Genomic DNA, 17327 nt, shown 5'->3' with positions numbered 1-17327 from the left:
ACCCATACCATGCTGGGACCTGGAGTGCTGGGAAACCAAGCAACCCCACCCCCCTGTCTCTGTTGTTTTGTTGAACTTCAATATATGTGAAAATATGAACAGCTGTTTTGAAGAGAACAAGAGACTCTGTGACAGCCATTAGTGACTTCCCTATTGTCTCGTTTTGAATACCTAAATCGGCTTCCTCATTCTGTTCGGATCAGTTTTATACTATGTTGTTTTATATGAATTCTCTGTTTACAAAGACATGGACAACTATTTGGAAGAAAACAAGAGACAATATGATAGACAGTGAAGATCTCAGGTCATCTAGCTTTGAAATTTATATCTCTTACTTTGCTTTCGTATGTCCTATTTTGTTCTCTTTTGTTGTTTAATTTTACCACCTTTAAAAGAAAAAGAAAAAAGAAAAAAAAACCAAAAGTGACAGGAACTATTGTTACAGGTATTATTTGACCATGACATACTTCAGGAAGTATTAATCATTAAACTTGTGAGCATCACTGCCTGTGTGACAGCTTACATACTTTTGTGAATATGTAAGTTTTTAAACATTATTTGCTAATTATGAGAACAAATTGTTCTGAATTTTTTTTTTTCTTTTTCTCAGTTCATAGACCAGCAACAGTTCTACCTCGCTCTGGACAATAAGATGATAGTGGAAATGCTTAGGACAGATCTCTCCTACCTCTGCAGCCGCTGGAGGATGACAGGCCAGCCCACCATCACCTTCCCCATCTCACACTCCATGCTTGGTAAGGGCAATATGAGGCCAGTGTATGAGTGAAAAATACTCATGAGAGTATTTTTTCAATAAGTCAGATGTTTAGTCCTTCAACAGCCTACAGTTAGTGGAGAGTTACTTTTCATGATTTCTTCTTTCAGAAGTACTTTTTAGCTTCTCTCTTGTGCCTGGCATTTTCCTAAGCACTAGAGACATATGGGGTGTGTGAGGCAGATGAGGTCTCTGCTCTTATGGAGTTATGTTTTAGAAGGCAAAGACAAACAATATGAATGAAATAAGCAAACACAATAATATTTCAAATAGTTTGAGAGCCATAATTTTAAAAAATGTAGCAAGACATTAAGTTGGTTGAAGGCTACTCTATGTTTCTAAGTCAATTTATGGAAACTATTCACAGTGCTACATTCTGCATCTATTTCATTCAAGGTTTTATAGATAAATTCCCAGGCTTCTCCTTCCAAACTCTAAGTAAAGCAATAAAATCCAGCAGGGAAAAAGTAAAAAGGCCTTTTCTGTTTTTTTGTTTGTTTGTTTTTGCAAAAATTCAACTTCATTTAGATACACAACTTTTCACAGCTTTAGATTCAGAGCACATAGTTCTAAGAGCATTCATACTAAATTCTCTGTGTTCCCAGTTTACAATACTGATTTAAGTGCATTCCAAAATTATCACCAAAACCTTATTTTTGAGCATCAAAAGCTGGGGGTTTTTGTTTTTGTTTTGTTTGGTTTTGACATCACTTACTTGAAACTGGGTGAAAGGCTTTATTATTCTCCTGGGTTCTGGAGGACTAGAGCCAATACCAAAGCCACTACTTTTTTTTAAGTCTCTGGTGTTCTTTCCAAAAGTTTGTTTGTACTGCCAATGTATTTAGAGTTCTTTTTCATTAAAAACGAATACCTTATAAATCACTCAAAAATCCAGACAAACTGTTAGGCTTTTGGGTCACATTTCAAAAGCACTTTAGAAATGCAGTATTTGGGGAGGTAGGATAGTTTTTTTTTAAAAGCTTTTTCTTTTACTTAAACAGTACCTATTTACTAACTATTATGTTCTTAGAATTTTCTTCATGAAGTGTAAAATCTAATTGGAGAATCAGAGCTAATGCATAAGAATAATAGAAAACAATCCACAACACTATGTAAAGAAATACTATACCATAATATTAGTATTTCACAATGAAGGTTATCAGGGTGTCAGAAAATAAAACCTCTCAATTTATGTAGAACTTGAGCAGGCTTTTGGAATTGTTAATGTTCAGATGAGAAAAGAGAACATAGAAGGGTATTTTAAATGAGGGGTGGTAATATCATGAGTAAAGCCTAGAGATAGGAATGAACTTGACTTGTGTGGCCAGTGAGGGGACAAGTCTTAAAAGAGTGGGCTTGGTTTATTGAAATATGATTACAAACAAAGCTGGAGAACTTAGGTAATGTCAGATTATGAAACTTTTGAAAGTAAGCAGAGATATTTAAAACAGGTTTTCTCAGAAGTACAAAACCATAAGTGATGTTTAAGGACAGTAAACATTGTCATGAGGAAAGACTGTTGTCAATAAAAGTAATCCACATATAAGCAAAGAGAAGACACTGTATTATGTTGGTAGTAAAAGTGGAAGGGGCATGAGCCATTTTAAACAACATCTGTAAGGCAGGTGCTGGCTAACTAGATATGAGATAACTAGATATGAGATAAATCAAGACAACACCAAAGTTTAAGGATAAGCTATGTCAATCCATTTGTGTTGCTACAACAAAATACTACAAACACCGTAATAGTAAACATTAGAAATTTACCACAGTTCTGGAGGCAAGGTGCCACCAAGTTTGGTGTCTAGAGAAGGCCTAGTTTTTCTGTTTCCAAGAGGTTCTTTATTGCTGCATCCTCCAAAGCTGATGACTGTGTGTCTTGACATGGCAGAAGAGACAGAAAAAAGGCAAACTTACTTCTCCCAAGCCTATTGTAAGAGTCCAAATCCCATTCAAATCCCATGAGGACTCTGTCCTCATGATTTAGTCACTTTTTAAAGGCACTACTTCATAACACTATTACACTGACAATAAGTGTCAACATATACATGTTAGGGGACACTTAGACCATACCACTAGGTAAAGGATGCTGCCACCAATAGAAGCATAAGCTCAACAGAAAGATTGAGACAACAGAATGAACTTAATTTTTATTTTAATTTTATGTCAAACACCATAGAAAAGAGCCTCAGCTTTATTCCCTCCCCTTCTCAGCAGAAGCTAAAGGAGTATCTTGGACTTCTACCCTCACACAGCTGTGCAGCAGCATCCTTTTCCCTTGAAGAGGGAGTAGCAAGAGCAGATCTAGTGGAGCATTTAAGAGTTTTATTCTTGTCCACCTCCTACTTCAGTCAGTGTGGTATCATTGAATGTCTGCTGGGAAGCCTGAGACTTCCACATTCACTCAGCATTAATAATGCAGTGGCCCCTTTCCTAGCAGCGAAATGCCAGAGGAGACCTGCTAAATCAGGAAATTTAATAAGTCTCATAACATGATACCAAAAATTACCAGAATAGTAAAGAAATTCACTCATACCAAAATTTAAGAAAATTTCACTACAAAGAATAACGATGATCGATAGGCACAATACAAAGTTGAGGTAGATGTTGCAAGTATCTGACAAAGATTTTAAGGCAGTTATCATGAAACACTTTACGCACAATTTTGCCAACATTTGAAACAAATGACAAGGTAGGAAGTCTCATCAGAGAAACCAAAGATAAAAATGTAAAATAAAAAACAGATTCAACAGAATAGCAACAACAGAGTGAATCTGAATAAAGAATTACAAAAATGACCTATTCTAAACAATGTGTCCTTTATGTTTGCATATATTATACAAATAAATGCTCAAAACTCTATATGAGGAGGAAAAAACATGTGTGATATAAACATCAATTCTAAAACAGCAGAAATGGAAACACGAATATTGAATAAATTAAATTTCATAGTACAGGGAAAAAGACAGGTAAAACATGAATGAGAAAAAAATACAAAAACAAAAATGGAAGATACTGCTTAAAAGGAAAGGGGAACAGAGTGGGGGAGGGAAAAGAAAAAATTAGAAAATAAGGTAAAATGGAAATAAAAGGGTTTGTAAATAAAAAGGGTTGAGTGGAGAGGAAGAGAATGGGAGAAAAAAAAGGAACTAAGACGTACTTGACGTACAAGTACAAGTTCCCTGTGATGAATATGATTATTATGTATATCTAAACTATGCAAATAAAATTAATAACTTTCTTTTAAAAATTAATGCAAACCCAAACCACTTTAAAATATGAAAGACCACAGTGGACAACAAAAGTGGTATAGCAATGTGGTACAAAACAAATTTCGATATTTGATGGCCCAGGCTGTCTGTGTGTGGCATACCCCATCACAGGGAATCTTCTTTTGATGTCATACATATACTCTGACATCACTAAAGTTAATCAAGAATATTTTTCACCTTTCCTTTTTGAAACATTTGGACAAATCATAAACTCAAAGTCATGCAAAAAATGAAACCTTACCCATTTTAAATTCCATGGAGTACCAAAAGCATAAGAACTAGAAAATAAATATTTTAATACCTCAATTTTCAGATATATAAATCTGAAAAGACTTTGAGGAGAAACAATTTATTACTAAAGATAAGGGCAGATAAGCAAATTTGCACAACAAAAGTCAAGTCTGTTGCTTTCATTCAATTAAAAAGAAAAGAACAGGGAAGACAACCCAAAGGGTGAGGGCACGGTCAAGGGACAGCATACAACCAAGCACAGCAGACACTGGTTAAAATGTAAAATAGAAATTCTGCAGGAAAAATTATAAATGATAAATGTATTGTTCTTTCTACACAATCCTAGAAGCAAGATTTGAAAATCTCTAAATTTCTACAATGAAATCATTGGTGTCATTTGCTGTCTCAACAAACAGGTTGCCATGCTGGAAAAAAATAGAGGACAATTTAAACTAATAAAAGAATATCAAACAAAATTTTTGAAATCTAGATATAAGTAATAAATTTTCTGGAAAAATAAATACTATAATCTTAAGAAGTATTCATACAACTATATGAGAAAAATCATAAAACTTCTGAAAAGCATAAAAGAATATTTTAATTTCTAGAGAGATACATCATCTAACTACCTGGAAATTTCTTAAAATTGAGAGGGCATCTCCTTTATTAAATGGGTCTATCAATGCCACATGAAAATAAAAACACAAATTTTATGAACAACCTCAATCTGGATGACATATGGGAAAGAAAATACACAAGATAACCAAAATTTTAAAAAAGAGAAAAGAGAAGACCCACCATAATTAAAATGACAAAGATAGCATTTCTAATAGAGAATAGAATGTGAATAAATACATATTAGAAAACAATCCATTTAGGCTTGCTACTTTTTGTTCAATAACAAGTTCTAAATAGATTAAAGAGCTAAATGTAAAAAATAAACGTATGAAAATATTGGAAGTATGAGATAATGTTTTTACGATTTTAGGCTGACGAAAGCTGTTCTTTGCAAAACACAAAAAATTTAAGCGTGAAATTTTAAATAAATCATACATAAAATGAACCAATGATAAGGCTAACAGTCAAGTAAACTGGGTAAAGTATTTGCAATGCAGAAAATGGTAATTTTTCAAAAAAGTGTTTTAACATCATTTTCTTAAAAAACAAAAGACAACCTAATAGGAAAATGGGAAAATGTCATAAACCAGCATTGCATTAAAGAAGTGTAAATGGCCAGTAAATACATAAAAACATCACCAACCTTTCTACCAATAAAATTAAAACAGTATCTTTCAGATAAAGATTTAGAAGGTTATAATGCCCATTGTCATTAAAAGTATTAGAAAAAGCCACTTTTATAATGTTGCCAGAAATTTAATTGGTCTGATTTTTAGTGTTAATTTGGTAGTCTCTATAACTTTTTAGTATGTGTTCATTTTGTCCTGACAGTTCTTTTTGTAATTTAACCTGAGAAAATAATAGAATACGTGCATAAAGGTTTGAGTACAGTGATCTTAAAAGTAGCATTTATTATATTATAAAAACTAGATGTCTGCCATAGAGTTAATACAAAGCACAATTAGAAAAAGCATACCATGAAATATTATGTGCAGTATAAACAGTTTCACATAAAATCAGAGAATTCCTGACTCTCTCGACATTTTTATGCCTATGCACATACATAAACCAACACTCATTATGAAAGATAATATATATAAAGTGTTTATCACAGTGCTTGGCATATGACATTCAAAAATAGTTGCTTCTGTTATTACTGTGAACAGTCAGTAATCATTAAACATGCTACCATCAGCCACTTTGCTTATGACAAATAAAGTAGTGCCTTTTAAGAACTCTTGTGTACTGTCTGTAACTCCTTTCCCTTTACCCACTATGTGATGTCAGTGGTTCTCAGATGAGTTGTTGAAATACATACAAGGTGGTCAAAGAATAGTATCTCTTTTGTAGCACTGCCAGAATGTTGGTTTGAAATAATTGAAAGGCTTTCCTGTGCTTCAAAATTAAATCTACAAAGATTGTTTTAAAATTTTCTCCATTTCAAGATGAAGATGGAACTAGCTTAAATTCAAGTATTCTGGCAGCACTCCGAAAAATGCAAGATGGCTATTTTGGTGGGGCAAGGTAAGTGACTTGCATACTCCTTTTAGTGAAACTAAATGATATTTGGGATGTGAGTACAATAATGCTAGATATGTGATGCTTTTCTCTGTATATTTGCCAACATATGAGTACAATAAAAAATATGACAAATGTTTAAATATAAATAATTTATTACAGTAAAAGAAACATTGCCATTAATCTCCTTCAAAATATTCCTCATTGATTTGAACATACTTATCCCATCATTGTTGCCAATTTCTGAAGATACTCTGAAAGTCCTTTTTTAGGAATTCTTTTAATTGTGCTGCTGTAGCTGCCTCAAAATGTTTACCTTTCATGCTCATTTTGATTTTGAGGAAGATCCAGAAGTTGTATTGTTCCACACTAGGTAAATAAGATAGGTGAAAACACAACATAATGTTTTTATGGGACTCCCCTTCTGTTGGATTGCACTCAGCAGCCACATTCATGATACTTTTATCATTCCTTCATAAAGACACTCACAGAAGAGGATTTCCAGAATGCTTCAGAATGTGATAAGAATGATGGGATCAGTGTATAAGAAGTGAGGAGGGGTACTTTGAGGGGGGACTAATGGCAGTATGTCTTTTGATGTAGTAAAATTTTTTCAAATATTCACCATGTATTTCAATCACACTTTGTAATTCTAATATCAGAGAAGCAACTGTTTGATAGATTTGATCAAGGAACTTAACGTTAGAAAGGAAGGCTGTTAAGTTTTAATACCCTGTCCTTTGCCTGGGCCTTAGGGGGCCAGAAAAACAGTTATTGAATTATGTAATTCTGACTGTGTCACTTTGCTTTTTGTCTCATTTTTATTTTGAAGCTTACATAAATTTGCAACAATTTGCAAGAGTGAAAACCAATACACTCTTTCTAAAAATTCACTTATTGACTTTTTTGTCCCATTATGCATTTTTTCTGTCTCCTCTGCCCTCCCTTCTTTGCTTCCTTTCCTCTCATATACATGTGTGCACACACCCACACTCACTTTCACTCTCTCTCTAGAGAGAGAGAGAGAGATTTTGCTAAGGTTAGCCATAGTCATGACTCTTCAACTCTAAATGCTTCAGTTTCCACTGTTTAATAACAAAGCCATTATCATATATAACCACAATATGATCATCACACTTAAGAAATTTTACATTTTCACTCCCACAGTAGTCCCCCTTTATCTACAAGAAACATTTTCAAAATACATCCAGTGGATTTCTGGAACCAGGGATAGTACCTACAAATCAGGCACACTAGAAGATTAACAACAATAAATAAAAATAGCATAGAACTATTATAATTATGTACTATATTAAAAATTCTTTACAATGTATGTGTTATTTATATCCATGATTTTACATTTACTATTTTAGGACATCAGTTGACTGAATAACTGAATCTGTGAAAACCAAACACACAGATAAGGAAGGAATATCATGCCTCAGCAATCCCTGAACTTTTTGGCAAGAGGGGGTGGTTTTGGAGGGATGGGAGGGGTACTTTCTGAATGATTCAAAGGACCCCAATGTGGATCCCTTGCATGTGCAATTCACAGTAGGGTTCCTGGCGCTTTGAGAATCAACTGCAGCTTATCTGACAGAAGGTGGAGCTCAGGTGGTAATGCAGGCAAGTGATGGAGAGCTGCCATACATACAGATGAAGCTTCCCTGGTTCCTCACTTGCTGCTCACCAGGTCTGTGAACCCCAAGATTGAGGATAACTGCTGTATCTACCATCTCATATAGAATCTATATTCTAATTGTTCAGTTGTCCCCATGATGTTTTTCCACAGATTTTTTCCCAACTAAAACCAACCAAAGGTCACATATGAGCATTTACTAGTTATATCCCTTTTGTGGTTTAATCTCATCTTAATCTAGAACAGTGAGCCACTAGTTTGTTAATCTTTCAAATTTTGAAGAGGACAGGCCACTTAAAGCAAGATGTCTCAGTTTGGAATTGTCTCGTTGTTTCCTCATGATGAGATTTACATTGTATGTTTTGATAGGAATGCTACCTGTGCAATGTTGAACCCTTGGTTTAATTTAGGATCTTTAAGATGGAGTGCACCTCTTTGATGATTAAGAAATATGCAAAACAGAAATAAAGATTTTATCACTTACTGGTTCAGTGCTGTGGGAAGTAAACAACACGCTTGGAAGCCACACGCAGAGGCCAGGGAACATGTGAGAGTATGGGAAGGGGAGGGGTAATGAGGTAAAGAGGCAGAGGGAAGGACACGGCAGAGAGAGAGCTCTATGAGCCAAGGCATTAACACATTTATTAGGATTCAGAGCACTGTCTGACAGGGACCTGGGCTGCTGGCGGGGGTGAGTTCCTGCTCATCATCCTGAGCCCCCGGAGAGTTTAAGATCATCACTCCCAGTAGTCAAGGACACACCCAGCTTCCAGCCACACTAGACTGGGCTCTGCAGGTTTCATGCCTGCCTGTGCCACACCCAGTGTCCTTCTTTCAATCTGGGGAACTGGGCTACCAGAGGAGGGAACTGTGTTGCCAGAGGAGATGAGTTCCTGAACACCATCCCGAGCCCTGGGAGAGCTTAAGATCATCGCTTCCAAGGACATGCCCAACTTCCAGCCACACTACACTGGGCACTGCAGGTTTCAGGGCTGCCTGGGCCACGCCCAGTGACATTCTTTTAACCCTGGGAACTGTGCTGCCAGAGGAGGTGAGTTCCTGCTCACCATCCCAAGCCCTAGGAGAGTGCAAGATAATGGCTCCCAGTGGACAAGGACCTACCCAGCTTCCAGCCACACTAGACTAGGCTTGGGAGGTTTTGCAGCCAAACTAGATTACACCAGGCAACCTTCTTCAATCAGGGGAATTGTGAGCACGTGAAGTGAGTTCTGCACATTGGTCCTTGCCGGGGGAGAGCTTTGGACCATCATCCACAGTGGTTAGGTGCCCACCCAGCATTCTGGAACACTGGAACTGGCACAGGAAGTCCTGTGGGCCTCACTGGACCACACTCAGCAACCTCCATTCAGTCCCAGGCACCAAGGGCATAGGAGACCATTTCCAACATGCCCAGGGGAAGCTTTGGAAGAACACTTGAAACATGGAAATATAGGAAAATGACAAAACAAAAGACCAAAATGCAATCTCAAACTTCTAGCCCATTCCAAGAAAGCCTATGAGCCATGCACATAGAAGAAAATATATGCTGTACACTTGAAACCTGGAAATTATTGCAACTGAAATAAAGAAGCAACTCTGGGAAGCTTTAAAGGAATTCAAATTAGAAATAATATCCCAGGTAAAAGAAGAAATGATACAGTAATTAAAGAGATATTGAACACAAATAAAGAAGACACAGTTAAAAAGTTAGGGGAACAAAAAAAAAAAAAAGAATCCCTGGATAAACAATATAAGAAACAAACAGAACACATGAAGCAGATTCAAAGAGATATACAGGAAATCAAAAATTCCATTGAAAGTTGTCAAACCACCTCAGTGAAAGTGAAGATAGCATTTTAGACCTTGAAGACAAGATTTCAGCTAGTGAACAGGAAAGGAAAGGTCTTTTAAAAATAAGGAATCAGGAAATAATTCAACAGCTGCAAGATGATGCAAAGAAAAACAACACGAGATTGATAGGAATAAATGAAAAAGAAGGGCACAACACAAAGGATATTTAGAGAAGTAATAGCTAAAAATTTCCCAAGCATGAGAATGGAAACTGACATGAGGATCAGTGAAGCAAACAGAACCCCAAGTGGCCATAACCAAAATAAAACTACAGCAAGACATATAATAATCAGCATCCAAGAAATCCAACACAAGAACAGAATATTAAAAGCTGTTAAGAGAAAAGACACATCACCTATAAAGGAAAACCTATCAGAATCACAGCAGACTTGTCAACACAAACAATGAAGTCAAGAAGAGCATGGAATGAAGTATTTCAGATCCTAAAGGAAAATGATTTTCAACCTAGACTGATGTACCCTGCAAAACTGTCCTTCAAAATTGATGGAGAAATAAGATACTTCCATGACAAAGAACAGCTGAAGGACTTCATGATCACCAAGCCAACCCTGCAAAGAATACTGAAAGACATTCTAGATACACATAGGAAAAAACCACTAAGCAAGGCAGACAATTAAACAGAATGGAAAGATAAAGATGCAACAGCAGAAAGATAACATGTCAACAATAAACCAATATATAACAGTTATAACCATTAATGTAAGTGGTTTCTATTCAGTAATTAAAAGAAACAGACTGCCACAATGGATCAAGAAACAACATTCAACTATATGTTGTCTACAAGAAACCAATCTAACCCAAAAGGAAACTCACAGATTGAAAGTCAAAGGATGGAAAATAATACTTCATGCAACAGGAACCAAAAAAAAAAAAAAAAAAAAAAAAAAAGCAGGCGTAGCCATTCTATTTGGAGACAATGTGAACTTCAAACCAAGAATGATTCAAACAGATAACGAAGGTCATTACATACTGGTTAGGGGAAAACTTCAAGAGGAAGAGAAAACAATCTTAAATGTATATGCACCAAATTCCAGAGCACCAAGTTATACAAAGCAAGTATTAAAAGAAATGAAAAATCAAATTAGCAATAACACAATTATAACAAGAGACCTTAACACACCATTGACACCAAAGGATAGATTAATCAGACAGAAAATCAGCAAAGAACAGAATTGAATCACATCTGTGAACAAATGGACTTGATAGACATATACAGAGTGTTCCACCCAACAACATCAGAATGCATATTCTTCTCAGCAGTCCATGGGACATTCTGTAAAATAGACCATATACTAGCCCACAGAACATATTTAATAAAAGCAAAAGAATTGAAATTATCCCATGCATGTTATCAGATCATAGCACCATGAAACTAGAAATTAATGATAAAAGAAACTGTAAAAAACCCACAAACATATGGAAATTAAATAATACACTTTTGAGCAATCAGTGGGTAACTGGGGAAATTAAACAAGAAATTAGACAATACCTACAAGCAAATAAAAATACAAATGCAACTTACCAGAATCTGTTGGATGCAATGAAAGCGGTCCTCAGAGGAAAGTTTATTGCACTGAGTTCCCACATCAGGAAAACAGAATGAATACAAATAAACAACCTGATGCTACACCTCAAACATCTAGAGAAAGAAAATAAGTCAAGCCCAAAGCCAAAAGAAGGGAGGAAATTATAAAAATTAGAGCAGAATGTAATGCAATAGAGGCTAAGAAAACAATCCAAAGAATCAATGAATCAAAGAGTTGGTTCTTTGAAAGAATAAACAAAATTGATAAGCCCCTAGCCAACTTTATTTTAAAAAGAGAAGAAAAAGCTCAAATTCATGCAATAAGGAAAGAAAAGCCAAAATTACTACAGACTGTGGAAATACATAAGATCATCAACATTGATTTCAAAAACCTCTACTCTCATAGGTCTGATAACACAGAAGAAATGGACAGATTCCTAGAAACATATGAGGTACCAAAGCTGGGTAAAGAAGATGTAAATCTGCTGAATAACCCAATCTCTATTAAAGAAATGGAAAATGTAATTAAGTCCTTACCTACAAAGAAGAGCCCAGGCCCAGACAGATTCCCTGCGGAATTCTACAAGTAATACAAAGAAGACTTCATGCCAACACTCTTCAAACTCCTCAATAAAATCCAAAGGGAAGCAATTCTTCCTAAGTCATTCCTGTAAGCAAAAACCTAGTACAAAAACCTGAGAAAGACCCAACTAAAAAGAGAACTTCAGGCCAATCTGCCTAATGAACACAGATGCAAAAATCCTCAATAAAATATTGGCAAATAGGATGCAGCCTATCATCAAGATGATTATACACCATGATCAACTGGGATTCATCCCAGCTGTGCAGGAATGGTTCAACATATGCAAATCAATAAATGTAATCCACCATATCAATAGAGCCAAAAGTAAGAATCACATGATCATTTCTATAGATGCAGAAAAAGCTTTTGATAAGGTCCAACACTCACTCATGATGAGCACCTTACAGAAAATTGGAATAGATGGTCTTTTCCTTAATATGATAAAGGCCATCTATGACAAACCAACAGCCAGCATCATATTAAATGGCCAAAAACTGAAGGCCTTTACCTTGAAATCAAGCACAAGACAAGGATTTCCCTTATCACCACTCCTATTCAACATAGTACTAGTAAGCCTAAGCAATAAGGCAAGAGAGAAAAATAAAAGCGGTAAAGATAGGAAAAGAAGAAGTTAAGTTATCATTATTTGCAGATGACATGATACTCTACATAGAAGACCCCCAAACCTCCATTGAAAGACTCCTAGATACAATAAATAAATTCAGCAATATAGCTGGATACAAAATCAATAGCATTTCTATACACTAACAACAAAATCGCTGAGAGAGAAGTAAGATTAGCCACACCCTTCAGACTAGCATACAAAAAATGATATACTTAGGAATTAATCTCACAAAAGAAGTGAAAGATCTATACAGGGAAAATTATAATGCCCTGAAAAAGAAATCAAAGAGGATCTCAGAAAATAGAAAAACATCCCTTGTTCATGGATAGAAAGAATAAATACTGTGAAAATGACCATTCTCCCAAAACTCTTATACAGATTCAATGCAATCCCAATAAAAAATACCATCAACATACCTCCTAGATCTAGAGAAATCACTCCTAAAATTTATCTGGAGCCAGAAGAAACCTAGAATAGCAAAGGCAATTCTAAGCAGCAAAGACAAGGCAGGAGGCATCACAATCCCTGACTTGAAGTTATACTACAAAGTTACTGTAATAAAATCAACATGGTACTGGAATAATAACAGATCTGAAGATCAGTGGAACAGATTAGAAGATGTAGCCACAACTACCAACACAGTTAACCACCTTATCTTTGATAAAGGGACCAAACATGTTCACTGGAAGAACAACAGTCTCTTTATTAAATGGTGATGGAAAAACTGGCTCTCCATATGCCGAAAACTAAAAGTCGACCTATGCCTATCACCATGTACTAAACTAAAATCTAAATGGATCCAAGATCTGAATATTAAAACAGAAACACTAAATCTGTTGGAAGACAAATTAGGTAAAAACATTGAAGCCGTAGTGGTAGGTAGAGAACTCGTGAATAGGAATCAAACTGCATGGGAAATACTTGTCAGAATCAATAACTGGGATGACACCTTATTAAAAATTTTCTGCATGTGAAAAGAAATCTCCAGCATAGTGAAAAGAAAACCCACAAACTGGGAAAAATGTTAGTGAACTGTCCCTCAGACAAAGGAATTCTGTCTAAAACATACAAAGAATTTTAAAAAATCAGACCCCTGAAATTCAAAGACCCAATCCAAAAATGGGCATCTGAGATGAATACACACTTCTCAGATGAAGAAATACAAATGGCCAGTAAATACATAAAAAAATGTTCATCATCATTGGTCATTAGAGAAATGCAGATTAAAACAACACTGAGATTCCATCTCATTTCAGAAAGAATGGCCATGATAAAACTACCAACAACAAGTGCTGGAGAGGTTGTGGGGAAAAAGGAACTCCCCTGCACTATTGGTGGGAGTGTCAACTGGTGCAACCACTGTGGAGATCAGTCTGGAGATTCCCCAAAAAGCTGGGATTGGAAGTCCCATTCGACCCAGCTATTCCACTTCTAGGCATATTCCCAAAAGAACTGAAAACATACCACAGTGATATATGTGCACCCATGTTTATAGCAGCACAATTTGTAATAGCCAGATTTTGGAAACAACCTAAGTGTCCATCAACTGAGGAATGGATAAAAAGTTGTTGTATTTTCATACAGTGGAGTACTACTCAGCTATAAAGAATGATCACATTGAGATATTTATAAGTAAATGGATGCAATTTGAGACCATACTCATAAGCAGAATAAATCAAACTTACATGTATAAATACCGTATAGTATAAGAAATGGTAAGAGTACGTAAGAGTTTATGGTAATCATGATTCCTCATTACATTGCTTTGAAGCCTTATAATGTTTCCAATCATTAGTTGGAATGGTTTTATCCTGGTTTGTTTGATTTTTATTATCTGTGATAGTATGAACAGCTATTTTGAAGAAAACAATATATTATTATAGCCATTGCTGATTTAATATCATCTAACTCTGAAGTCCTACCATGCTTTTGTTCTTCTGTTTCTATTGGTTCTATCATATTGGATTTTATTTTGTGTGATAGTATAAACAAGTTTTCTATGGAAAATGAGATAATGTGGTAGCCATTGTTCACTTTCTGTTATTTGGTTCTGAATGCTTTTTAATACTTTCATTCTCTTGAATGGTTTTATACTATTTTATTTTGTTTGTTACTATTGTATATGAAGTTATGCTCAACTATTTCAAAGAAAGAGACATTATGGTAGTTACTTTTAATTACAGGTTGTCTTGTCATTAAATACTGTGTTGCTTACATTGTTCTGTTTTGATCTGCTTTGTTATGTCCTCTTTTGTCTTAATCTCTTTAAAATAAAAAAAATTTAAAAATGATTCAGAGCATTACCCACACAAATCTCCCATAGATAATTTTAATGGATAGATTTAAAGCATGTAGGCACAATTTCCAAGTGGTGATTCAGAAGCAGTTGTTGTAGCATATCTGCACAGTCTTTGTGAGGTAAGATCAGTGGGACTGGTCAAATAGCTTTTATCTAGTTGTCTCGTGGGTGGTCACTAGAAGGCAGCTACATAAAGCAAATATTTGAATGGACCACATTGAGGAACTGAGGAAGGAGTAAAACTGGAAACTGTCAAGGGTGATTATTTATTTCAATGTTCTTTGGTAGTAGAAAGCTAAATCTATATTCAAAATTGATGCTGAAGGACATAAAATTATAAGCATTCATTAGAGCCCTTAAGTCATCTTATGAGGAGGCATGTGGTTTGTTACATTATTGGTGATGTTACCATGATCGCTTGGTTAAAGTATCTGCCAAGTTTTTTTCTTATCTTTCCCAACAGTCTTTAAGCAAATGATATTACCTCCCCTTGATATTTGCATGAATCAGTTATTACTAATGGAGTTGTAAAAGAGTGCATCTATCACAATGCATGCACTCATTAGTTAGACTTCTTGTGTATAAAATGATCTTTCCATTCCCTTCCTGTTTTTAATAGGTTAGAATCAGCATAGACCCATGAATTTTCCTTTATTAGTATTATGTTTGCAGTACATAATGATCACATTCATCATGAAAAAATTGTAACATACATAACACATCTTAATTCTTTTTTGTCCTTTTCCTCTTCTTTCACCCCAACCCTTCTTCCCCTGCGTATTTACAAAAGTTCTATTTCTCCTTTTTCCTTTAATTCTTTTTTCTTTAAATCCATTTGTCCTTTCTTTCCCTCTTCCCACTTTCCTTGTTCTCTTTCACATTTGAACAAGTTCTTCCTACTTCCTAATATCTGTCTTTCATTTTGCTCCTTGTTTATACTGTGGGTTTCTCATAAAAGACAACTGATTTAATATTTAAACCTGTGTATCTGATTATTTCATTTAACATTATGGTCTCGAACTGCATCCATTTACTTAAAAATGGATTCTTATTTTATTCAATATGTAATGTTCCATTACTGTTATTATTTATTTCAATGTTCAAATTATTCAGAGCTTGACTACTGGCAGCCTGTTCAAGCTGACTTCTTTAGAAAATTAGTATTACTGACTTTCCTTTTGAGTTTTGTAATTGGCATATATATATATATATATATATATATATATATATATATATATACCAGTGATCAAACTGATGACCTCATGCTTACTAAGAAAGCGCTTGAGCCACTGAGCAAAATCCCTGGCCCCTGTAATTGAATTTATAAGTAAGGGGCAACATGATTTATAACCTGCTATAATGTATACAATTTTCAGATACCATCTTTTATGGTCAAAGTAGTCTTTGCCAGGTATTTTCTAAATGATGTGATCAGTTTATTGTGATTTATCTTGATTTTCTCCTGATTTCTCTAGTAGTCATTTCAAATTTGTACCAGGCATTTGGCATAGTTAGCTGCATAGAAAATGGAAGTGGAAAAAAGCAAAACTCATCTGCTGGTGAACTGTGAGCCCATAATTGTAGCCTTTGTTAACACAGTCCTCTAATCATTTAAGCTAAGCAGTGTTCTTAGTAGTGCTGTAAAATTTCACTTTTATAAAATTTATACTGTTTATGAACATCAGTAATACCTAAATAAAACATGTCAGGTCTCTTCTACCACTAAAATTCAATTTTAAAAGTACTTCTCTTGATTTTATGTTTTTTGTCTACCCGCTAATTGTCAGGATTCAAACAGGTAAATTGTCAGAGTTTTTGACAACATCTTGCTGCTCTCACTTGAGCTTCATGGACCTTGGACCTGAGGGCAAATTGTACAGTGAAGATTATGAAGACAACCCTGATGAGCTGGAGTCTGGCAACTGGATGGAGAGCTATGATTCAACCAGTAATGGTAAGGCGGATTCATAAAACACTGGCTGGATGGACAAGAATACAAAATATGATTTAGCATCATCCATAATAACTCGTGCTGCAGCCATCTCACAATGCACTATTCTCACTCCTCTTTAATACATCTAGATTTCTACTTTTGTTTGGCTTCACTTTTCACCCCTTTACTTACCTTCAGTTTCTGGTCTAATATCCCTGGTGATTGTGGATTATGGAGCTGGACTGTTCCTTACTATAGTTAGGGAAGATTTATCTCCTGGGCGTTTGAAGTGGCTGGTGATTTTGAAAGGGGAAGAAGCAGTGGTGAGTAATAGATATTTAATCAAGTACATAGTAAACAAAAATTATACATATATGTATATATACTTATAGTATTGATTTTCTGTATTAAAAATCATAAAAATTAAATTTATTAGA

At 35.1% G+C, this 17327-nt stretch overlaps 1 protein-coding gene across 5 annotated transcripts in view; it reads left to right on the top strand.

Annotated features, from left to right (window-relative positions):
- Phka1 (phosphorylase kinase regulatory subunit alpha 1) overlaps positions 1-17327 on the top strand; it is a 174842-nt gene that overhangs the window by 104959 nt on the left and 52556 nt on the right. For 4 of the 5 annotated variants that reach the window (XM_063246086.1, XM_063246087.1, XM_003470985.5 and 1 more), the window contains exons 16-18: positions 611-755; positions 6342-6420; positions 16745-16911. In XM_063246086.1, coding sequence (XP_063102156.1) covers positions 611-755; positions 6342-6420; positions 16745-16911 — 391 coding nt within the window. Of the gene's footprint in view, positions 1-610; positions 756-6341; positions 6421-7787; positions 15720-16744; positions 16912-17327 lie in introns of those variants that run through there. The other variant, XM_063246088.1, reaches the window with a different exon arrangement.

Source organism: Cavia porcellus, unplaced genomic scaffold (genome assembly GCF_034190915.1).
Source record: "Cavia porcellus strain 051 isolate PalLab524CR breed Dunkin Hartley unplaced genomic scaffold, mCavPor4.1 scaffold_3, whole genome shotgun sequence".
Lineage (NCBI taxonomy): Eukaryota > Metazoa > Chordata > Mammalia > Rodentia > Caviidae > Cavia > Cavia porcellus.
The sequence above is the reverse complement of the archived record's forward strand: the minus strand, read 5'-3'. Positions and strand labels throughout refer to the sequence as shown.